General features: G+C 37.4%; 1 protein-coding gene across 3 annotated transcripts in view; it reads right to left on the bottom strand.

Moving 5' to 3' along the window:
- The window catches only part of ugp2b (UDP-glucose pyrophosphorylase 2b), a 64786-nt gene that overhangs the window by 29504 nt on the left and 9507 nt on the right, over positions 1-25775 (bottom strand). For all 3 annotated transcript variants that reach the window (XM_069931711.1, XM_069931712.1, XM_069931710.1), the window contains exons 3-4: positions 22427-22534; positions 11742-11927 (exon numbers count right to left, since the gene is read on the bottom strand). In XM_069931711.1, coding sequence (XP_069787812.1) covers positions 11742-11927; positions 22427-22534 — 294 coding nt within the window. The remainder of the gene's footprint in view (positions 1-11741; positions 11928-22426; positions 22535-25775) is intronic.

Genomic DNA, 25775 nt, shown 5'->3' with positions numbered 1-25775 from the left:
CAGGAACAGTGGAAAATTCAATTTTCATGCTTTTGGGTATCAGGCTATTCACAAAGAATGATGTTACGCAAGAACACAAGCAGCAGGAGCAGGTGTCGGCCCATTGATCCTGCTCTGTCATTCAACATTGCTGATCTGGCCCTGGGCGTAGCTCCACTTTTCTGCCCGTTTCCCATAACACTTACTTCCTCAATGCAAAAGTCTATCAGTGTCTTAAATTACATTTAATAAGGCAGTTTTCGCCACTTCATTGGACAGAGAATTCCAGATTCACTACTCTTGTCCTAATCTGTCTTGAATCTACTCCCCAGAATCTTGAGGCTATGTCCCCTAGTTCTAATCTCACCAGCCAGTGGAAAAAAAATTCCCTGCTACCATCTTATCTATCCCTTTCACAATTTTATGTTTATACAAGGTGCCTCCTCGTCTTCCTAAACACCAACAAGTATAGGCCAAGGCTATTCAATCTCTCCTCATAAGCTAACCCGATCACTTCTGGAATCAACCTTATGAAACTTCTCTGCACTGCCTCCCAAGTTGTCCCTAAGGTTTATGTTTAGCCTCATCCTGGCCTTGGAAACATGTCTGAGTAGGAATAGCGAGGGAATTAAAATGAGTGACAACTGGTTATTCCGGGGATGGAAAGACTGTTGAGGTAGCAACAAAATTGGAGTAAGGAAGACCAATTCAATTTAGTTCCCAGAATCCACGCCAAAAGATCTGTAGATTCTTCACACTTTCTTAAATATTGAACCCTTGTTTATCTCAACTTTTAAGCAGTGCCTAGAATGTCAAAAGCAGATCATTGATTAGCAATATCCCGACAATGATTTCAGTATTCATGCTCATCACCTGATCTATCTTAATCTATCTCTATATTGTCTTTTGCCTTCTACTTCACTGCTCTCCTCCCACTAGTTCCACTTTGTAAACTGCCACCTCTTCCTCTTCCCTGCTGTTCTTTCAAGGAACCCTGACCCAAAATGTTGACTGGTTTCTCTTTCCACAGATGCTGCTTGATTGGCTAAGTTCTTCTAGCATTTGTTTTTGCTTCTTATTCCAACATCTGCTGTTCTATTTATTTTTGACATTCGCACAGAAAGTTAAACACTAATGATTCTTTAAGTAGGTGGTGAAGGAACCACATTATTTAACTGATAGTAGTAAATCATGAAAATCTGTACACAGTGGTTGAAGTAAAAATACAAAATTCTAGAGAAGCTCAGCAGGTCAAACAGAGTCCTTTAAATAGCAAAGGTAAAAATACAGATCTGACATTTCAGGATTGAGCCCTTCAAGTATGAGAGAAGGCCAGCAGGCATCCACTCCCTCCATGAATCCTTCGTGCACTCATTCTTTCCCACCCATCGCACACTTGGCACTTGCCCTTGCAGCCACAGATGCAAGACAGAGCCCCAAACAGGCCTTTCAAGTGAAGCTACACTTCACTTGTACATCCACATGACTTATGTACTGCATCCGGTGCTCCCTTTGTTGCATTCTCTATATCAGATTGGGAGATCGCTTTGCTGAGCACATCCTCTCTGTCCTCAACAACAGTGACCTTCGAGGAGTCACGTGATGGAGTAGTGGCCGGTTGGGTTGAACCAGCCCTCTCCATTAAAAAAGAAAACGATTGGAAAAGACAGAGCTCAACGAATATAAAACTCAAGAAATAGAAGATAAAGTTACAGAGAAGAACAAGATGATGGCACCCAAGAAAGAGAAAGTAAGAACAATGGGGAAAAAAAAGAAGAAAAATCACCGAAGAAGGCCTTACCCGCACGCAGGAGCAGGGAGCTACGGTAGTGAAGAGCAGCCGATCTCAGAAGTTGTTGAGTGACCTCCCGACCGGAGGACTCCAAAAATGGCTCTCAGAGCCAACTCCTCGTGCATGCGCAGTGTGCAATCAAAGGAAAAAGTGAACACCGGCGGGAGGGGTGGCTCAGCTGAGGAGTGGGCAGTTACTACGTGACCAGCTGAGGGACATCTGGCATCAGGGCACTCAGCTGGAGGATAAAAATAACGGCGAGGAAAGGATCGAGGAGCCGGACGAGAGAGAACGACAACAGGGTGACTGACAACAAGAGGATCAACAGCAGGAGGCCCGACAGACAGACAGACAGCCCGCGAAAGGAGAACCAACAGCAAGAGGCCCAGCAAGAGGAGGCCCGACAAAGACATAGAAGTAATTCATCAGAAAAAGCAGAAGAGACACAGATACAAAGAGAAGAAACCACAAACACAGGTACAGATACAGAAGAGGAAGGAGAAGACTAAGATCTTCACAGGGAAATAGAAGGCAAAACAGATGGACAAAATATAGATAAAGCCTTTTTTGAAGAACAAATGAGATCATTAAAAGAATGGTTATCATTAGAATTTAGTGCAATTAAAAGAAAAATGAAAAGAGCAGAAGATAAAATGCAAAGTTTAGAACTGGTCATGACAGAAATAGGGAAAAGAGTAGAAAATGTGGAGGAGCGGGAAACTGCTGTAGAATTGGAAGTAAATGATTTAAGAGAAAAACTGGAAGAAAGTGACAAAAAAAAAATAAAGAGACACAAGAGTTAAGATGTTGAAAGGAAAATAATCACCTGTGCAGGTGTTTATCAGATATTTAGCTTTTGAGATCGCATCCTTTGGAAAGTTCTTTAACTTTTTTATTAGATTCTTCTAATTTCTTTTTTAAGTCCTCTACCTCCATTTCTACTGCTGCTTCTCGTTCTTCCACCTTGTCCATTCTTTTTCCTATTTCTGATATGGTCATATCTATTTTATTCACTTTCTCTTCTGTACTGTTTATTCTTCTTCTTAAATCACTAAATTCTTGTGCTTGCCATTCTTTAAATGAATCCATGTATTCTTTAATAAGAGAAAGTATATCCATTGTCTTGCCTTTCCCTTCTTCTTCCATTTCACTGTACTCTTCCTCTTCTTCTTCCTCTGGGTTGGCCATCTGTTGTTTCTTTGTTTTCTTTTTCTTCTCTTCTTTCTTGTTTTCGTTGTCTTCTATGTTCTCCTCTTGCTGCTGCTGTTCTGTAGCTGTCATTGCCAGCTGTGGAGATCGACTCCCCAGCTGGTCGCCCCTCCCGTCGGTGTGTTTTTTTGCATGCGCATCGCGCATGCACGAGGAGTCGCGCATGCGTGGTTGCGCACTTTTACTCGGCTCAGCGAGCCATTTTTGTAGTCCACTTTCTACCGACCTGAGGGAGCGGGTTTCTCTCTCCACCGCGGGCCTCTTCAAACAGGTAAGGCCTTCTCCTTCTTCTTCCGTTGTCTTCTCTTCCTCTCTTCTTACCGTTGGTTTCGACTTTTCTTTTTTCATCGCCATCTTCTTTCCACCTTTATATTCACTTTACTTTAATTTTTATTTTTGTGCCTTTGTGCTTTCCTTTATTTTTTTTCAACTCTTCTGGAGAGGGCTGGAGTTCACCGTCCGGCCACTACTCCATCACGTGACTTCCCCCCTTTGGAAAGTTCAATGTTTTGATAGAATGTTCATATTCACGAGTTGAAGTTAAGAGTTGTTATCTCAGAAAATTGATATGTTGGAAAACTATAGTAGGTGAAACAACATAAAAATAGTGGGCCTGAAGGAGGATGAAGAAGGCACAGACATGAAGGAATTTGTAAAAGGATGGATCCCGAAGGTTTTGAGAACGACTGAATTGCATGAAGAAATGGAAATAAAAATGGAAATAAACCGCAGACACATCAAAAACCAAGATCCACCTTAGTAAAATTTTTAAGATATACGACAAGAGAAAATATACTGGAGCAGGCAAGGAATAAAGTTAGAGAAGATAATAAGCCTTTGGAATATAAGGGACAAAAAATATTTTTTTACCCAGAAATAAGTTTTGAACTCAAAGAAGAGGAAGGAATTTAATACAGCAAAAACGATTTTATGGAAAAAAGGTTATAAATTCATGTTAAGACATCCAGCTGTACTTATATTTATACCTGGGGAACAAAACAGACTGTTCTTGGATCCAGAGAAAGCACAAGAATTCGCAGAATGTTTGCAGGACAGAAGAGAAGAGATGTAACAAGAAAGAAGACCGGCGATAAAGAATATATAAAGATGTAATAATATAAAGTAAAAACAATGTATATGTAAAGAACTAAAGATGGAAAAGAGAAGGGAAGGAAGGAAAAAGAGGGGAAAAGAGAGCTTTGTCATATGTATAAAAAAATGTTTTCTGGGTGGGGGCGAGAATAACTGTCACTGTGAATAAGATCACAAACCAAATGGAAAGGGGAGTTGTGGTTGCCCGGCAAGGGATAAGGGGCAACTCACGGAGGGGTTGCATTTGGGGTTAAGGTGTTATTGGGTGTGGGAATTGTTGGAGTATTTTATGTTTTAAATGTGTTGTCATACATTGAGTTTAAAAAGGGAAAATTAAAAGATAAAAATGGGAAAAAGGGAGATGGAGGTGGTGAGGAGGTGGAAAAGAGGTGTAAACAAGATATAAGATGGCCACATTGAACTATACGACTATAAACATTAATGGAATACATAACCAAATTAAAAGGAAGAGGCTACTAAATTTACTGGAAAAAGAAAAAATAGATTATAGCATTTGTACAGGAAACGCATCTAACTGAAGTGGAAGATAACAAATTGAAGAGAGACTGGGTAGAGCACGTAGCGGCAGCATCATATAATTCTAAAGCTAGAGGTGTAGTTATATTAATTAATAAAAATGTACCAATCAAGATAGAGGAGGAAATAATAGATCCAGCAGGGAGGTATGTAATGATAAAGCGTCAGATATACTCAGAATTTTGGAATTTGCTCAATATATATGCACTTAATGAGGAGGATCAAAAGTTTATGCAGGATATTTTTTTTGAAGATTGCAGACACGCAGGAAATATATTGATAAGAGGGAATTTTAATTTGGATCCATTGTTGGATAAAACTGAACAAAAGACAACCAAAAAGAATAAAGTAGCCAAATTTATGGTTAAATCAATGCAGGAAATGAAATTTATGGATATATGGAGGAGGCAGCACCCAAAAGAGAAGGAATATTCATATTATTCAAGTAGGCACAAAACTTACTCAAGGATTGATATTGTTTTGTTGTCGGCCCATATTCAAGGGAGAATTAGGAAAACTGAGTATAAAGCTAGACTACTTTCAGATCATTCACCCCTGCTATTAGCAGGATATCCCACCAAGAACATATAGATGGAGGTTAAACTCCATGCTACTTAAAAGGCAGGAATCTATAGAATTTATTGAAGGCCAAATTAAAACACATTTTGAAATAAATATAGAATCGGTGAAAGATAAATTTATATTATGGGACACAATGAAAGCTTTGATTAGAGGACAGATAATAAGTTATGTAACTACGATTAAAAAAAAAGGATTACAATTGGGAAATAGAGCAGCTGGAAAGGGAGATAGCAAGTATAGAAAAGGAACTAGTGAAAAGGGACGATATAAAGAAAAAGAGAATTGGCGGACAAAAAAATTAAATACGAAACATTACAAATGTACAAGGTGGAGAAGAACATAATGAAAACAGAGCAGCTGGAAAGGGAGATAGCAAGTATAGAAAAGGAACTAGTGAAAAGGGACCATATAAAGAAAAAGAGAATTGGCAGACAAAAAAATTAAATACAATGTACAAGGTGGAGAAGAACAATGAAAACAAAAGTTTTACGAATTGGGAGAAAAAAAACATAAAATATTGGCCTGGTAACTTAAAACACAACAAGCTAAAACAATTATATTGGCATCAAGAAAAAAGGACAAACAAATCACATATAACCGAACAGAGATTAATGAAAACTTTAAGGAATTTTATGAACAATTATACCAAACTGAGAATGAAGGGAAAGATGATAAAATAGATGAGTTTTTAGCTAAAACTGAACTGCCGAAATTGCAAGAGGAACAAAACAAACTGATAAAGCCATTTGAAATAGAGGAAATACAGAATATATTAAAAAAGCTGTCGAAGAATAAAACGCCTGGAGAGGATGGATTCCCAATAGAATTCTATAAAACATTTAAAGAGTTATTAATTCCTCCTCTCCTGGAAGTAATGAACCAGAAAGAAAAACACAAAGCTTGCCAGATTCATGTCAGACAGCAATAATTACAGTAATACCAAAGACGGTGAAGGATCCATTAACACCAGCATCAGATAGACCAATATCTCTACTTAACTCAGATTATAATAGTGAAATTATTAGCAAACAGATTGGCCGACTGTGTATCAAAAATAGTAAAACAAGATCAAACTGAATGTATTAAGAAAAGACAAACAGCGGATAATGTCTGTAAACTTATTAATCTAATTCATGCAGCTCAAGGAAATAAAAAAACAATGGTGGCTGTTGCCTTACACAGAAAAAGCCTTTGACAGGGTAGAGTGGAACTACTGATTTAAAGTATTATAGAAGTTCAATTTGCCAGAAATATATATATTATTGGATTAAAGTATTATATAATGGATCGTTGGCAAAGGTAGTAGTAAATGGATATGTATCGAACCAATTCCAATTAAGTAGATCAACTAGGCAGGGATGTCCATTATCCCCCTCATTGTTCGCTTTAGCAATAGAACCATTAGCAGAGCTGATAAGAATAGAAAATAAAAGGGATAAAAATAAAGGAGAAGGAGTATAAAATCAGTTTATTTGCAGGTGACATCATAGTATACCCAACAGAACCAGAGATATCAATAAAAGAATTACATAAGAAATTGAAGGAATATGGAGAAGTATCGGTCAACGCAAATAAAAGTGAAGTGATGCCAATGAGTAATGCAGATTATACAGAACTTAAAAAAGAATCATCATTTAAATGGCAAGCACAAGCAATCCAATACCTAGGTATCAGGTTAGACAATAACTTAAGCAACTTGTACAAACTAAATGATCAGCCATTAATAAAGAAATTACAGGAAGACTTAGAACATTGGAAAGAACTAGCACTAATGTTAATAGGGAGGGTGAACTGCATTAAAATAAATGTGTTCCCATGGATACAATAGTTATTTCAAACGTTACCAATTCCCTTAACAGAGAAATGTTTTGTTGAAGAGAATAATAAGGAAATTCTTGTGGAAAGGGGGGAAACCAATGGTAATGCTAGATAAATTAACAGAGAGGTATAACCAAGGTGGTTTGTAGTTACCAACTTCAGAAATTATTATAGAGCCACATAATTATGGTATTTATCAGATTTTTACCAAACGAGAGAAAAGCCAGACTGGACCAAGATAGAACTAGATAAAATAGGGGAGAAGGTACCAGAACATGCACTTTATAAGTGGGATGAAAAGCTGGTGAAATATAAAAGCTCACCAGTATTGCATCATTTACTTAATATGTGGAAGATCCACGAAGAAAGGAAAAAAAATGAATTACCAAATACCAAAATTGTTATTGATGCAAAATCCACTAATCCCTTTTACAATAGATAACCTTTCCTTTAGAGAATGGGAGAGAAAAGGAATCAAAAGAATATAAAATGGTTTTTTGGGAAATAATTTATTAACATTTGAACAGTTGAAGGACAAATATGGAATAACTCATGGTACAATGTTTGCATATCATTAACTGAAAGCTTATTTAAAGGATAAATTGGGAAACAGATTGATATTATCAGAAGGAAGCAGCTTTGAATATGTGATTACAGATACAATGATAATTGAAAGATTTATAACAAATATGTACATTAAGCTGCAAGGTAAGGAAAATGATGAAATACGCTATAAACCCAAACAAAAGTGGGGAAAAGACTTAAACATAAAGATAAAGAATGAAGCATGGGAAAAGTTATGTTCTGGAACTATGAAGAATACAATAAACACAAGGTTACACATGATACAGTATAATTGGTTACACAGGTTATATATCACACCTGAAAAATTAAAAGAATGGGGTCCAACATTATCAGATAGGTGTTTTCGCTGTAAGAAGGAAATGGGAACAACAATACATGCAATTTGGGCATGTACAAAAGTGAATACGTTTTGGGAAGAACTAAATTAGATATTAACTAAAAACAACATACCAAAAAATCCAGAGATCTTTCTTTTAAGTAACACAAGTAAAGAATTAGGCCTCAAATTGGATAATGCGCAAAAAAGATTCATTATGATAGCCTTAATCAGTACCAAAAAAAATGTATAATGTTAATTTGGAAGATGGCATAGAATCTAGATGTGCAAACTCGACCTCTCTGGCCAGACTTTTAAATACCTGTTTTTTAATCCTTCGTTTCCAAGTTTAATTTTTTTAAATTTTAGTTTAAAGTATTAAGGAATTATTATGTCCACTAATGGTAAAAAGACTAAATCTCAAGGTCAAAAGAAAATACATTTTCGAAGTGCTGAAGATTTGGGGCCTAGACGACTTGAAGCAGCCCCAGGCTTAATTTCTTCATTGCCTAAATCCCAAGGACCGCCTGTGGAGGCTGAAAAGGAAATGCATCAGGCAGTATTACAATCTGAAGAAGTAATTTTTCTTCGCGAATAGATGAGAAGACAACAAGATGCGGGGGGGAGACCAGCGGCGACTCCCTGAAGAAGTCGGGATGCCGTTGCTGGGAGTCCAGACCCGCAGTAAATCTTTTAAAATGCCTTTTGTTGAATTGCAGCAGGAGCTGCAGTTACCTTGTTCTGCCACTATGTCAGAAAGAGCAAAGCTGAGCTTTACTGAATCACAATTGAAGGCAGCTATTCAAGCTGTTATAAAACCTGAAATGGATTTGTTGACATCTCATATGAATGAAATGGTTCAAATGAATGCTGGTATGAAGAATTTAAAAAACTTCAGACTGATTTTTTGAACTGTAAACAAGTGACTTCTAATACAGAAAAAGTATTGAAGGTGGAAAAATCAGTCATAGAATTAGGAGCTAGAAAGAAAAATAGATTATTTGGAAAATCAAAGCAGAAGGAATAATGTGAAAATTGTTGGTTTGCCAGAAGGTATAGAAGGACAAGATCCTCTTCATTTTTTTAAAGACTGGATTCCGCAAATATTAGGGCAAGAATTTTTCTCTGGGGGATTGGCACTGGAAAGAGCCCATAGAGCTTTGAGAAGAACACCCTCAGCTGGTCAACCACCGAGACTGGTAATAATTCGATGTTTGAGTTATTTGGATAGAGAAGCAATACTTCGACTTGCAGTACAAAATGTGAGACGACAAACCCCATTATTGATTCAGAATAGCAGAGTCTTTTTTTAATCCTGATCTGAGTCAAGAGGTCATTCAACGTTGACGTCGATTCAATCCAGTTAAAGAAGTTTTGTGGCGTAAAGGTTATAAGTCTACTTTTCGTTACCCTGCAGTGTTGAAGGTGTTTTGATTCATTGCCAGATATAAGAGGACAAAGTAGTCCACCATTATCTCCTACAGAAAAATCTGGTTGCTCTGGAAACAGAAGAAATGGCAGAAATGGGAAAAATGGAAATGGAAAGAATCTACCTCCTTCTGAAATGGGATCTTCGAGATTGGAATCTTCTGGATGAAAAGAAGAATTTTTTTTACTCTATTTTTTCTTTTGCTGTTATGAGATTTTGATGTTACTGACTGTTTGGCTGGGGAGGGAGAGATATGCACTAAGTTCTTTACTGGTCATCAGCCACTGGTAGGTGACCCACACCCAATTTTTGTTTTGGGGATTACTACCTTTTAGTAGTTTTTTTTGGGGGGGGGGGAATTTTTTTTCTTTATTATTCTTTATTTTCATTTTTTAAATTTTTTTATTTGTGATTTTTTTATTGGAGGGTCTATATAGGTTGATTTGAGTTTCTATATAAAGATATTATTGGTATTTAGTAATAATAGTAGATATGTCAAAGTTGAGGTTTGCTACTTTTAATGTTCGAGATCTTTGGTAAAATGTATGTTTGGTAGAGATATGATTTTACTTAAAATGACTAAATTTGAGACTTTTCTTATGAAGGTACCAGAGAAGGGGTATATTTCATTTATGTATCAAATATTACAGGATGGTATGGATAAAAAGGGTTGGGATAAATCTAAAATTAAATGGGAAGCGGATATTGGTTTTATTTTTTCTGAAGAGGATTTGTTATGATAGTGTAACTAGATTGATAAATGCACATTATGCAATGATTAATTACAACTTTTTACATCAATTATATTTGACACCTGAAAAAATTTTAAAAATATGGTTTTAATGAATAATATTTGTGTTTTAAATGTGATGATACGGTTGGAACTATTTTTCATGCCGTTTGGTCATGTAGACATATACAATCTTTTTGGAAGAAAATTCAATCGTTTTAGATCCAACAGTATTTTTATTAGGTAGTTTGCAACCTTTGAAATGTTTGGGATTAGATAAATTCCAGCTTGCTTTTGTATATTTAGCTTTATCCGTAGCGAAAAAATGTATTGCTAGTACTTGGAAAGATACAAATATGATTGATATTAATAGATGGCATAATGAGATGAAATATTGTTTAATAATGGAAAAAATTATGTACATTTGCATGATAATTATAATTTTTTTATTAATAAGTGGCTTTTATACTCAGAATATTTACATTTCAATTTATATTGATTAGCTTTTAATATGTATATTTAATTTTTTTTAAATATTCTTTTTTTAATGGCTCTCATTAGGAGAGTTGGCTGAAGGTGGGGGGTTCTTTTCTTTTTTTCTATACATATATATATATATATATAAATAAATGTTCACGTTCATGTTTAATTGCTGTATACGTCATATATTATTTGTTTTTTGAACGAATAAATAAAGTTTTAAAAAAAAGAAAATGGAAGAGAGCCTGAGAATATAGCAATGGTACATGGAAATGAATAAATGTATTCCACTGGAAAAATTAACATATAATTTAAAAAATAAAGTCACATTGTTTTAACAAATTTGGGAACCATACATGGAACATAACAGAGAGAGCTTGCCTCGGACCTCCATCCCCTAAAATGATAAGGCAAAACGATTTGATTTAGTGTGTAAAAGTAGATGACACATTTTTCTTGTTTGTTTTTCCTTTGTGTGAAGACATTGTTTTATGGTTTTATTGTATTGTATATGTTGAATATTTATTGGTTTTGGAGCGGGGTGGGAAGTGGGGGAAAAACCCACTGTGTATATTTAATGAGAAACGTTTGTACATATTTTGGTTGATATGGTTCACAATGTGAAAAATAAAAAATTATATAAAAAAAACAACAGTGACCTCCCAGTAGCCAACCATTTCAATTCTGAGTCACACTCCCAGACTGACATGTCTATCCATAGCCTTGTATACTACCCCACCCTGACCATTTGCAGATTTGATGAATACCACCTTATTTTCTGTCTGGACATTCTCCAGTCAGATAGCATTAACATTGATTTCTCTACTTTCTGCTAAACTTGCTGGCTTTTCTTTCCCCAACCCTGTCTTTCCAGTTCTCCCCTCCCTTCCCCCTTACCTACCCAGCCATGCCTCCTTCCTTTCTCCTCCTATCATCTCCTACCTTTGCCACCCCCTCCACCTTTTTCATCAGACGCCTGGCAACATTCTCTCACATCTTGATGAAGGGCTCAAGCCCGAAGTCAGTTCTGTATCTTTACCTTTGCTATATAAAGGACACTGTTTGAACTGCTGAGCTTCTCCAGCATTTTGTGTTTTTACTTAACTGATATCTGTCTATGCAATACCAAGATTAATTGTAATGTCTACTTCAACAGAAATTCTGAACCAGATGGATTAAAATGTGTCCTTACCTCTATCTGTAAAACTGTGAGGTCCAGGAACGTATTCTCATTACGTACACTAATTAGGCTTTTGGGGCCTTTGCAGCCCATGCTCGTGCCAAGCCCTCCATTCAACTTCAGCACCACCAGTTTACTTAAAAGCGAAGCTATGTCATCTGGCAATCCTCGTGCCTGTATTTTATCGTATGATTGAATCTGAAAGTAGAATTAACAATGCTGTCAAAATCCATCAGAAATTCAAAGTCAACTGAGAAATTAAAGCAAATTATTTGATTTGAAAAGTTCAAAAGCATACTTTTGTCACATTGTTTAGGATCAAGTTAATTTAAATAGACATGCTGTTGGGGGAAGTGAGATACGGTTCAGCAGACAGAAAATTCAGTAGGTCAAAATGAAGGACAGGCAAATTGTCAATGAAAACAATAATCAAATCAGTCATGATCAAACACAAGATTACATTTCTAACTAAAATTCAAGTAGGAGGAAAAAATACCACACCTTTTATTAGAACATGTACAACATTCAAAACAAGATATCAATTGATGGCATACACAGAAATGAAAATAATCTAATAAAAATTGCAGAGGTAGCAAAAATGTTCATGGATGGAAATTGAATATACCAGGATACTTGATCTTTAGAAGGGGTAAAATTGAAAAGGAGTAGTTGACCTGATAATAAACTATAGGAAAAAGATAATGATAATGAGTTTATTGTTATATACATTGTACAACATTTACATGCAACCTATGTCATCAATTCATGCTATTCATTAGCCCATTGTTCACGGAATGCCTGCAGTGAACTTTAGACAACAGGTGTTCTGAGAAATTTACTAGGGATCTGGGAGGTAAAATATCAGAAAAGGAATGGCATCCTCATTCCTGTTCCGAGCTTTTTACACAGCATGCATTCTGGGAAAATGGCAATAATTTCCTAGAATGCAGCAGCTGGTTAGTGTACTAAGGGGAAGTTCAGGAGTCTGAAAGCTATTGGAAATAAACGGTTTTTTGAACTTAGAGGTGCTAGTTTTCAGGCTTCTGTAGAAGTGGAACAACAAAAGAAAAGGAAAAAGAAGTTGAAACCACAACCAGCAAGCAACAATAAGGGCAATGTTGGGTATGATATAAAATCAGAAACTTCTGGACATATAACAAGGTACTATGGGAGATTTTAATTTAGTCATACCAATTTAGCAGCACAAGTGTGGATAAAAAAAAATTATAGAAAACATGCGATAGATTTGAAGAACTAACAAGGAAGCAGGCTTCTTTTTAAGCATCTATTGTACAAAGTAGTTAAGGATCATTTGGAGAAGATTAATAATTACAACATAATTTTTATATTGTGAAATATGATTTAATTCAAAACCAAGATCTTTTAAATGAAGCAACTGCAAAAGTAAGGCATGACTTAGCTATGGTAGATTTGGTAATGATACAAAGAGATGACAGTATACGAGCTGACAAAGGATTAGTATGTCATTTGCAACAAATAACCTTCCTCCTATTTGACAGTCTCTCTGGATTGAGGATGACTTACTTTTGTTTTGGTTTAGTAGGTTCTGGAATGGATCGCAAAGCTAAAGTGAACTCTTCCACAGACTTAGCAGACAGTGTCTGACAAGGCAACTGATGGCCATTTTATGAAATGCAGCACGCTTTCTACTATTTGTACAAAGCTTCTGCATGTGACTGATGGATAGCCTTGAAATTCTCAATACCACCCCAAATGTTCCTTCACTGCTTTAAGTGTAGGTAGGTCAAAGATTCCCAGAGGTCAATGACCAGAGTGTATTCCTACAAGGAGTTTGAGCAAATCCCTGATTCTTTTCTTCTGTCTCCTTGGTAGTCTCTCTTCATGACAGAGCACTGCACAGTATTTGATTTTAGGCATGCAATTCACAAACCGTGAAAAGGTGCCAATGAAGTGTAATTTAGGAGTCAATGGCCTGGGAGACCACAGTCATAGGTTTACATTCTTCCAGTGAATTGACAGGATTCAGCAAAGAACCATTGATGGCATTATTTTCCCCAGAGTTTTGAAGTATCAGCAGTAAGTTGTCTTGGTCTTAGGACACAAGAACGTAGACCACAAGTTTTATGCCAAGTATGAACACTTGATCTTCAAACACAATTTTCCTCAATTGGACATATGCTGACCTGGAACATTGAAGCAGGTGGCAAGTTTCACCAATATTAGGCTTTACAAGCCAAAAAGAGATGGATCCTGAAATATGGAAAGTAGTAACATTTTGTATATCCTTTCTAGACATGTTAACGTATCAGTTACTGGTGGGTTTAAGATTATATTGGATCTTTATAAGTATAGCAAGCATGAGGATTGGGAAAATTTAGCATTTGGTCAAGGATGACAAAAAATTTTTTAAATAAAATAAATAAATGGATAGAACCGATAGCAGAAAGAATAATAAAAATGAAAGTTACCACAAAACAAAAACAGACTACAAAATAAAATCCTTTATGGATATGTGGAACAAAAGATAACATGTTAATTTGGGCCCCTTAAAGAATGAGACAAAATACATTGAGGAATAATAAATAGCAGAGAAAGTAAACAAATATTTTGTGTTTGTCCTTACACAAACCTTCAATGTGGTAGAAAACAAGCTTGGAGAGAATGAGTTGAAAGAACTCATTGGAGTTATATTCAAGAGCATAACTGAAGAAATTAATAGCAATGACTGACAAATCCCCTGGACTTAATGAGCTGCATCCTAAGATCGTGAACAGGAGTGGCAATGAAATAGTGGATGCAATGGTTATCATTTTCAAAAATTCTGAATTCCAAAATTGTTCCCACAGATTAGAATATAATAAACGTAACCTTGCATTCTAAGAATGGAGAGAGAATGAAAATAAAGAAATATAGACCAGTAAATATCACAAAGATTAAATGCAGGAATATATTGTTAAATAAGTGGGAAAGGTTGCTTAGAAAATTATAAAAATAGCCAGAGACAACGTGGATACATGTTTTATAACAATATGATCTGTCAATAGCACAGTAGATAAGGATTCAATGGTTATGAAATATAAGAACTGCTAGAAGTCTTTCAATGACATACTCAAAGGTTTAAAGGTTTCTTTTATTGACATGTAATAATACAAAAATGTAATAAGACCATAAGACATAGGAGCAGAAATGGGCTATTCACACATTGAGTCTGCCCTTCCGTTTAATCATGAGCTGATTCCCTTCTCAGCCCCACTGCCTGGCATTCTTCCCTTAACCCTTGATGCCCTGACCAATTAAGAACCTAATAATCTCTGCATTAAATACACCCTTCCACCTGGTCTCCACCTGTGGCAACAAATTCCATAGATTTACCACCCTCTGGCTGAAGAAATATTTTAAGCAGACACCCTTCTATCCTAATGTTGCACCCTCTTGTCCTAGACTCTCCCACCATGAGAAACAAACTTTTTACATCTGCTCTGCCCATGCCTTTTAATTTTAGAAATGTTTCAATTAGATTCCTCCCAAGTCTCCTAAATTCTGATGAGTAAAGGAAAAGAGCTGCAAAACAATCCTCAAATGATACCTCATTCCCAGAATCATCCTTGTGAACATCCTCTAAACTCTTTCCAATGGAGCACATCCTTTCTTAACTGAGCCCAATACTGCTCACAATACTCCAAGTGAAGTCTGGCCAGTGCCTTAAAAAGTCTGGAATTTGGAATTTTGGAAAATGATAGCCAGTGCATCCACTATTTGAATGCAACCCCTGTTTCATGATTTTAGGATGCAGGTCATTAAAGCCCAGGGGATTTGTCACTCATTCCTATTAATTTCTTGAACAACTAATCTTAATTCCTTTCAACTCATTTCTTGCTCTTGTATTCTATTCCTCATGGAATAAATGCCAAAATTGCATTTGCCTTCTTCACCGCTGACTCGACATGCAAGTCTACCTCAAGGCTATCTTGAACGAGGAGTCTCAGGTCACTTTGTATCTGGGTATTTTCAATTTGCATCCCATTTAAATAATAGTCTGCCCTTTTATTTTTTTTTCTACCAAAGTGCATGGCTGTACACTTTGACTTTAAAAAAAATTTTATTTGCCAGTTCTCTACTCATTCTTCTAGTCCAAGTCCTTCTTCAGCTTTCCTGTTTCCTCAACACTACCTGCTCCTCCACCTACTTTTGTATCATCTGCAAACATGGCCACAAAGCCATTCATTCCATTATCCAAATCCAAAAAGTGGCCCAACACCAACCCCTGTGGAACACCACTAACAACTGGCAGGCAACCAGAATATGATTCCTATATTTGTAATGGAAGATTTAAACTATGTTTTTAAACTTTTGCAGCCTTTGCTTCTGCAAGGCTGAGAACCTGCTTGTTTTTAGAATCAGCAGACATAAGCTAAATTTCTCCGAGGGGCCAAAGATGCAGTTATCTGACAAAAAAGACATCTGTGTACCAAGAACATTTAATCTTCCTGCTAGTTTTGGTCACAGACTGTCAGAGGCCTAGCCTTGATGCAAAATAAACCATTGTATTCAAAGTGATAAGCTGAAAACTATGTTATTCGATAGAAGCCTGGGCATGAGAGCTTGCTTGCTTATCTTTCTTACTGTGCTGGGAATAGGTGCTTGGGTAAGCAATTTTTGGGTAATACAAGCCATGGACCCGCTGCTGAAGTTTGAGACTCTCCGAGAGGTGGCAACATCTCTCAGCAAGAAGAAGAACTTCTAGAGTCCAGCCAACGTCCCGTTCGGGGGAGGTGGAGAAGCTGCTACCGGCGCCCCAACAACCTACTACAAGTGTGCGGTCGTTGCCTCGCTTTGGCAGTTGGGACCAGTCCAGGTGTTGATAAGTATAGTTGGGAAGGGCTAGCATATTGTAGTTTGAAATCAGCTTTTGAATTTGTAATAAACATTTGTATAAACTGAACTGCTATCGGTGTGTGTGTCTATTTTCTTTCAGTAGCTCAAACACTGTGACCAATCTAAAATGAACAAAGTGAGAGGTACAAGTTTACCCAGGACAATATTCCAACTTTCTGCTTCCTGCCAATAAGCCAATGCTCTACCCACACGAATATGTTTCCTGTTATACAATGGGCTCTTATCGTATTAAGTAGCCTCATGTGCTGCACCTTGTCAAAGGCCTTCTGAAAATCCAAATACACAACATCCACTGCATCTCCTTTATCTAGCCTGCTTGTTACTACTTCAACCAATTGCAGGTTTGTCAAGCAAGATTTACACTTAAGGAAACCATGCTGGCTTTGGCCTATCATGTCATGTGTCTCCAAGAACTCATTCTTGACAATGGACTCCTAACATCTTCCCAACCACTAATGTCAAGCAAACCAGTCTATAATTTCCTTTCTGCTACCTCCCTCCCCTCTTCAATAGCACGGTGACAATTAAGATTTTCCATTCCTCCAAGACTAATCAGAATCTGTTGATTCCTGAAAGAGCATTACCAACACCTCCACAATCTCTTCAGAACCAGGGGATGCAGTCCATCTGATCCAGGAGACTTATCCTCCCTTAGACCATTCAGCTTTCTGAGCACCTTTGCCCTCAAAATTGTAACTGTAGTCACTTCCCCTCTTGACACCCTTTGACATCTGTGGATTTTCCTCCAACATTCCTGCAGCCTTACAAACTCTTGTTCAATCCATTGGCAACCAAAGCTCCAGATCCAAAATCTCCAATATTTCAGCACCAGAGGTCCCTCAACAGCCCTTCTTGCCCTCAGCACCATCTCGAATTCTGGTCTGATATGTGGTGCTCATGAGCCAGTCTCCAGCAGCCCACAGCCTGGTGTAAGTCTTTCATCTGTTCATCACCAACAACCCGTAACTGTATGGGTCCTTCAGCCGCTGAGGCCCATTACTGTGGTTATCTTCCAGTCGGGCTACCTACCAGCCTTTGCCTTCACAACAGGGGGATGTTTCCCTCAGAGACTGCAATCACTCGTGGTATGCTACCCAGTAGAGGTGCCACCATCTTGGGCACAAACCTCCATGGTTGCAGTATTTAAAAAAAAAAATCATCAGGTCCTCTATCAAGCCATTTATAGCCTGAATGCAGCTGTTGACATCACGCCCAGGCAGGAGGACTCTGCAGAGCAATGCTGTGTCTCCACTCCCCACTCTCATGGGTCCGCACCAGGGCAGCACTTATAGCACCGCCATTTATTCCATACTGAACAAGGTTATTAAACAAATTGGGGCACGAGGGATTGGAGGTAAAATACTGACAATAGAATGAGGACAGGTAGGGAACATTAATCCACAGCTCAATAAAATAGCAGTTTTGGCAGTTGGAAGGTAGAGATAAATATAAATGGGATGTCACAGTAATCATTCTTTAATCAATGATTTGGTTGAGGAGACTAAGGGAAGTACATCCAAGTGGGTGGCTGCACAATTTGTGAGAAGGATGCAGAAAGGGCATACGGATGTCTCTTAAACAGCGAGGTATTTTTATAAAATTAACAATTTAAAGATATTAGTGTCTGTAAGAACACGAGTGTCCTTGTACACAAGCCATACGCGCAACTTCCTTTTGACTTGCAGCATTTCATGATTCTAGCAACATTAATAACAAAGATTTTCCCCAAAGTTAGGCTTTTAATAATAATCCCACATGGATTTCAGGAAGGCAGAGTATGCGCATGTTTTGGTTACCTATATTTTACCCTTAAATTTGTTTATTTCAGGGAAAAATTTGTCTGCATTTTTATATCATTGGATTTTGTAAACCAATATTTTGCATTGTCCAATGCTGCCTTTTTGAGAACGTCATTTGTAAATCCAACAATGGTTTTAGGTTGACTAATTTTACAGGAACTCTGTAACTGCATGAAGATCCAGCATTTTATAAATTTGCATCACACGCCATCAGGTTTATGTTGAAAACAACTGTAATACCTGGTCAAGCAAAATACATTGTTCCATTCATCCATGACTCTCACAACCTGGCTAGTCCCAGGGCTAAGTAGGCAGCACCCCAATACAATGATTCAGCCAAACTATAATGTTTCTCCTATTAAGCAACTATTTCTCTAGTCCTAGTGCAGAACAATCAATATTAGGATTCAGTGAGGATTAAGAGACTGCATCTATCTTGAATGTGGAAAGGCCATGTAGCTGACCTCTGGAAAGGCTCAGTTGTCTCATAATGGATTGCAAAAGTTTCTTTTGCAACTATAATTAGGGATTGGTAATAAATGTTCTCCTTGCAAGTGATGCAAAAACCCACCAAAAATGAAAAATGCAAGAGATATAGTCTTTTCATATTTTCCATTAAACTGTTAGCAATCTTCCAATTCTAAAAGTTCCACAATTCCTCAATCTTGGTGAATTCTTCAGCCAATTACAACAATATCCATTAGCAGAAGGAAGATAGAAATTCAACAGCTTTATGCCCAGGATCATATTTATGAGGCTAGACACATTCCAAATGATTTGAGAAAGCAGTGAACAGGGAAAGTGGTTGAAGTCAACTCTAGGCAAAGTCTATCAGTGCACAAATCAAGTAGCCTATATAATATAGCAGTCATCTTGTGTCAACTTTATTCCCTTAACTCACTTTGACATTGGCACTCTTTCACTAGATCACTTAAAATGGCCTCTGCAAATTTATCATTATCAAGGAAAACAGTCAATACCTGGACCAAAGAGTGCATTATATTGAAAACAATCCACATCTATTATAATTAGTATTTTATTAAGAGTTTTAGTTGACACAGTACTTGTTGGGAGAAGTAATAAACACAGTTGGCAAATCAACATAGATAATGTGTTTTTAAAAAAACTCAAAACCTCCCAACTGTGTATCCACAGTAATATTTACACAGATATGGAAGGTCCTAATTTAATTAAATTGTTTAGCATTCAGTAATTTAATTTCTGGCCCACAACCACAACTTTTTAATTTTATTTCCTGCCCTTCTCCCTCTTGCCACATCCTAAAGCATGTTCATCTTTGCTGTTCCTGGTTCTCACAATAAGTATGAACAGTTCATTGTGGAACTCTATCAAATACAAGATGGGAAATGTTTATCAGTTCAGTTCTTCAATTAAAATGAGGAAATAGCTTCGAGACTGGTTAGGATTTTACCAGGAAACATCAATCAATTGGTAAATCTGTCAGAGTTTCTGCTCCATTAAAAAGTTGTTGATCTGAATAGTCCACAACTTCCACTTGATCTTCAACTTCTCTCATGTTCCAGCACTTAGTACCATCAAACAGGCAGAATGTGATCATTTTAAGAATATTTCACTAAAACTGTAACCAATACAAGTGTTCTGGTGAGATAAGGGGGCAACAATGAACGGTTCACACGTCACATCATGCCATGGTTTTGACGTGTTATTTATTATCAACATCTAATGTCAAAAGTGTTTATAGAGTTTATTAATTAGGATTGTCAACTGCCTGAACTTGTACAGAAATTTTCTGCATTGAAAAGGAAAGCTGCTTGACCATGTGACATTGCTACCATTTGCCAATTTTCCCATTGAAAAGAGCCAAGAATTCCCAGAACAAATATTATTTCATAAAAGGAGCAACAAATCACATCCTTGCTGCCCAAGCTAACACCAAGGTCTAGCACATCCTTAATGAAGTAAATCACAAAAGTGCTGGAGGAACTCAGCAGGTCTTGAAGCATCCATAGCTGGAAAATATAATATAAACTCTTTCGTTCAGGCCTGAGCCCTTTTTCAAGGAAAAAGTAAAAAACAGGTAGGTCCCCAAATTAAAAGACTAGGCAGAAGGAAAGAAAGAGCCAAGGGAGGAGCTCAAGCCAATAGACAAAAGATAATAATTGAACATCCATAGGAGGATAGGAGAGGTGACAATTGATCAGGGGAAGGGGTGGTTCTGTGACTACAGAGTTGGAGGAAAGACGATAAAGGGAAAAGGAAAGAGAGAGACAAAGCTAGAGGAAAGGAGATTCAAGATACCTTTATTGTCATGTAATATTACACGCAATTGCCTTCTGCTTGCCACAAGGCAAACAAAGAGACACCATTAGTGTTGCCCGGTGCCCCTTACAGAAAGAGAAACAAAACAGAGTTCCTTCAGAATCACTGAATATCTGCAGATTTGCCTCCTGCAGTCCCACAGCTGCACAGACTTCCAACACGATGAGGAAGCCATCATGGCCTAAAGTCCTTCAGGAGCCCTTCTTGACCTCAGCATCCTCTTGAATCACAGCTCCAATGCCTGGATCCCATGAGCCAGTCTCAAGCAGTCTGCAGCCTGTGAGGGTCCCTCATCCTGTAGGGTCGTCTCCTCTGCTTCTCCTACTCAATGGGGTGTGTTCTCACAATTTCTGGTACTTTGCACTACTCCGCTGACCCCTGGAGTCTGCAACCACTTATGGCCACTGGCGAGCACAGGGGCTGCCATCTTGGGCACAGACTCCAAGGTTGCACAATTTCACTTAAAAACACCATTGGATCCTCGAACAGGCTGTTTAAAGCTTGTACAGAGCCACAAGCATTAGGCCTAGGCAGTCGAACCCTTCTGAGCAGGTCTGCACCAGGTTACAGTAGCTCTGGCAGCGCCACCATTATTTTTAAAAATAGGGATAGATTGGGGAGGGCTAATGGAAATCCTCCATCTCTCTCTTTCCCCTGTCTCCTTTCCTCCACTGCCTTCACAGGCCCAGTCCCTTGCCCTGATCCATTCTTACCTTTACACTCCTGTTCTATCCATGTCTAACTATCACCTTTTGTCTGTTGGTCTGTGCTTCACCCTCTGCTTTCTTTCCTTCGCCTCAACCTTTTAATTCAGGAACCTGTCTGCTTTTTAAAAAATTTTTTTCCTGCTTTTTAAAAATCATACCTTGGCTCAGGCCACAAATTTGTCTGCAGACTTCCATGTTTCACATCTTTAATGGAAACACAATTCAACAAAGTATTTTTAAAGCACCATCACACACATGGTGGCCTGACCTCCTTACTAGATTTTGTATGCCAGAGGAAGGCAGCCACACACAATTTCTAGATGTAAAAAATGATACCACAAAGGACAGTCATTTGTAGGAGGAGGAGGAAATATGCAGTTTTAACTTGAAGCAAGAAATGTTTGTGATAAACCAGTTACTTTTTAAAAAATCTCACTCTTATGCAATTTTTGAAGGTCCTAGAATATTTTGTTTGCGTATGAATGACGACAAATTCTGTCTTGCATTTTCTTTTCCTTCTTTCACTTAATTTTACATAATATCCATGCTTGCAGTGGAGTCTGTCCACTCAGCCTGTAGTGCTTTGAGACCTTTTGTTATACATGAGCTCACTGCAGTTTCCCCACCCACTTGTGCCTTATTGTTGGAACACAATGACGGTACCTTAGTTCTGAAATTTTCCTAGTAAATATAGTACAAGTTGCATTTGGCTACAACTATGGATGGCATTGGACCTCTAATGCAATCTCGCAAGAAGAACAAGTTTATAACATCTTATTTATCTAACAGGAACTGCTTAGTCACTAAATTTAATAAGTGAAAATTTTACACATTTCCACTTCTCAATTTTGTTGCACAGAAGTAAGCAGAAGTCTGATTAAACCAGATTAATTTTAAAACACTAAAATATTTATATGCTGTGATCCATTGATTGCAGATTGACTGCAGGTTATGATATTTCTATCCTATTCACAGTCACTTAAAAAAATTCTACTGCATGTATAGAACTTACAGAATCTTCAGGAGCTTTCTGTATCTTCTCCCATTCTACTGAAGGACCTTTCCGCTGTAGTAAATTGTGAAACAACTTCTGGAATCCCTCAAAATCTTTCTTCACTTGCTACAAAACAAATAATTAAAGATTACAAGGCATACAGCACCCACAAATATTATAGGTATCCAAATATTATCAATATACTATCAACATATTTATGCAAGTTTCAAAGTTCAAATCAATCAATTAAACTCATTATTATTGGTAGTCCTTCAGTTCGAAGAAGACACATTGTTGTGCAGTTCATCTATGGACACAAAGATGACTTTGCAATCCCAGTGTGGAAATCAGTTTTTGTAATAACTGTGGTTGCTGCTTTGTGATGCCATTCACTGTTTTCCATCAGTTTTTGGCAGCACCTGCCTTCAAAACTAGTGCAGGCTTCATAGCTCAGGGCTCACCAATGGAATTTAGCCGCAGCTTCTAGTTCTCTTGGCAGGATGTCACAGTAGCATAGGGTTTCCTTCACAGCATCTTTATAATGCTTGCATGGTTGACCTGAGGTCTGCTTCTGGTCTTGTTCACTATAGAGCAGGTGACGAGGCATATGGTGGTTGTCCATTCTGATGATGTGACCCACCTACTGCATCTGGGCTCTGACAATCAGGGACTCAATGCTGGTGGACTTGCCAACAGATGCCAAGAATGAAACAGAGGGCAAGCATGTGGAATTTCTCCAGCTGTTTGATGCGACATTGGTACAGAGTCCAGGTCTCATGTCCATACAGGAGAGAAGGGATGACCCCAGCTCTGTAGACTTTCAGCTTTGTTGAGATACAGACAATGTTGATTGAACACTCTTGGACACAGCCTCCCCAGAGCCTGCCTGGCTGGCCTTGATGATCCTGGAGTCAATTTCTTTGTCCAAAGACCCATTATTTGAAATGATGCTCCCCAAGTATTTGAAGCTGTTTACATTTGTCAGCTAGGTGTCGTCAACATTGATTTTGGGTTCTATGGTGTTGATGTTTGGCACAGACTGATGGGAGTACTTCTGTTTTGTTCAGGTTGACGGTCAGGCCAAAGAGTGTAGCAGTGTCTGAGAATTTGTTCAGCCTTAACTGTAGATCACTATCTTTGTGATCCAAGAGCACACAGTCATCAGCAAAAAAGGTTTCTTGAATGATTGTGCAGAGGCACTTTGTCCGTGCATTCAAGTGGCGAAAGTCAAAAACACCTGTCCAGTCAATACCCGATGTACAATCCCTCCTCCAGACTTTAGACAGCATGTGACATCATGCAAGTGAAGAACAGATTGAACAAGAATGGGGCTAGTACACAACCCTGGTTCACCCCATTAGAAATAGCAATGTTCCATTTAATGTATTTTGCTTTGGCTGGTTATAAGTTTGTTTAAGAGGGAAAGAAACACTTGCTTCCAACATTACTTTCAGTCAAAATTGTTAATTGATAAATTTGTGTGGAAAAAAATAGAGATTATGGGTGTATTGGACTGTTCATATCAAATCAATTTACAATAATTAAAAGGCTGTTTTCCTGAAACAAAGGAGACTGTGAAGTGGCTTAAGAAAAATCCAAGATTTTGTGAGGTGTTGATAACAAAGTTCAGCTTCCCATCAGAGGGGTTTCTAAAATTAGAGGCCAAAAGTTCGAAAGGAGAAACGAAGGGCAAGTTTTCCGTACAAGGATTAGCTGTTATCTAGAATGAGCTGCCAGAGGTGGTAGTGGAGGTCGAAACAGCAACAATATTTAAATCGCAGCAGGACAATTATCTGAATGAGCAGGGCACAAAGGTATGTGGAATTAATGTAGGGCAGTAGGGTGAGTATAAATAGGTAAGATGAGTACAAATAGGTAGGATGATCAGCACAGATACAGTGGGCTGCAGAAAATGTTTCAATTCTGGAATGAGATGAAGGAGGTTTTGATGAATATACAGGCAATTTCATAATTTTGTTTTCTAATTGTTTATTGGTAATGAGTTAAAAATATGAAACATTTAATTACATTTAAAACATCATCTATGACAGTTTCTGACATATTTATGGGTCATTGCAAGAAGCATGTTGTAATTCCTTTGCAGGTTTCTCACCCTGGTGAGGTGGTGCTGCAACAGAACATCCCATGATTTTTGCACTTTAACTTTTTCAGCAGAATTTCCACTCCCCTCTGTATCTACTTTATAACATAATAATTGTTACCATCAATTATTCTGAACAAACTTCTATGTTGTACATAAAAAACAAAGAATTTGGAATTGATTTGGATGGTGCACTAAAAAGATTTGTTAAGATAGCTCTAGCCGTAGCAAAAAAATGTATTATGTCAACCTGGAAATCGGAAGATAATTTGAAAATACAACAATGGTATATAGAAATGAATAAATGTATTCCATTAGAAAAAATAACATAGTTTAAGAAATAATATTGAAATATTTGAACAAATATGGGAGCCTTACATGAAACACAATAGCGAAAACCTACCGGGGACATTCACTACCTAAATTAACGAAAGGAGAAGGAAATGAAAAGAATGGACTCAGTGGAATTTCTTGTTTATTTTTATTGAATGACAACATTGTTTGACTGGTTTAATGTATCCTAGATTTTGTACTTTAAATGGACGGGAGGGGGGAGGTAGGGAGAGTGGGATGGGAGGAGGGGGGGGGGAGAAAATGGCACTGTATATATTTGAAAAGGAAAAAGTATGTATCATGGTTAATGTGGTTTATGGTGTGAAAAATAAAAAATTTAAAAAAAATTTTAAAAAATTATTCTGAACAAAACCCAAGGTCATTTTCTACCATTCAGATAAAGGTCAGGAATTAAAATCCATTTCTAACTGCTATCATAGATTTTTTTTTTAAATAGATTTACAGGAAAGTCCTCAGAATGACAATGGATTTTCATTTTACTTTTGATGCCCTTCCAGATTAATCTTAAACAAATTAAATGCATTCCTGGAATTGTTGGTCTATGTTCCATTGAACAATAGAAGGCAACATTTCAAATCTTCCTTTTTTAATTCATAAATTATTTGGCAATATTCCAAAGAATTCTATTCCCTCTAGTTTATCATTCAAACTTTAAATGTAACCACCCTTCTATTTGCCTCCTATTGACAAAAGTTAAGTGATTCAACCCAACTCACTGGAATTGCTTTTCTAAATTTTTTTCCACTTCTCTTTCCTGTCAAATAGTTCAATAACACCCATAACTTTGCCCAAATCTATCACCTTGACTTCCTTATATTTTTGTCCAAGTCGCCTGCATAAGAGGAAAGGTTTTCTAATGGAATGTTGGCCTTCATTGCTAGAAGGATGTCATTTAGGAGGAGGAGCAGGGAG

The sequence above is a fragment of the Narcine bancroftii genome, chromosome 4 (assembly GCF_036971445.1).
Source record: "Narcine bancroftii isolate sNarBan1 chromosome 4, sNarBan1.hap1, whole genome shotgun sequence".
NCBI lineage: Eukaryota > Metazoa > Chordata > Chondrichthyes > Torpediniformes > Narcinidae > Narcine > Narcine bancroftii.
The sequence above is the reverse complement of the archived record's forward strand: the minus strand, read 5'-3'. Positions and strand labels throughout refer to the sequence as shown.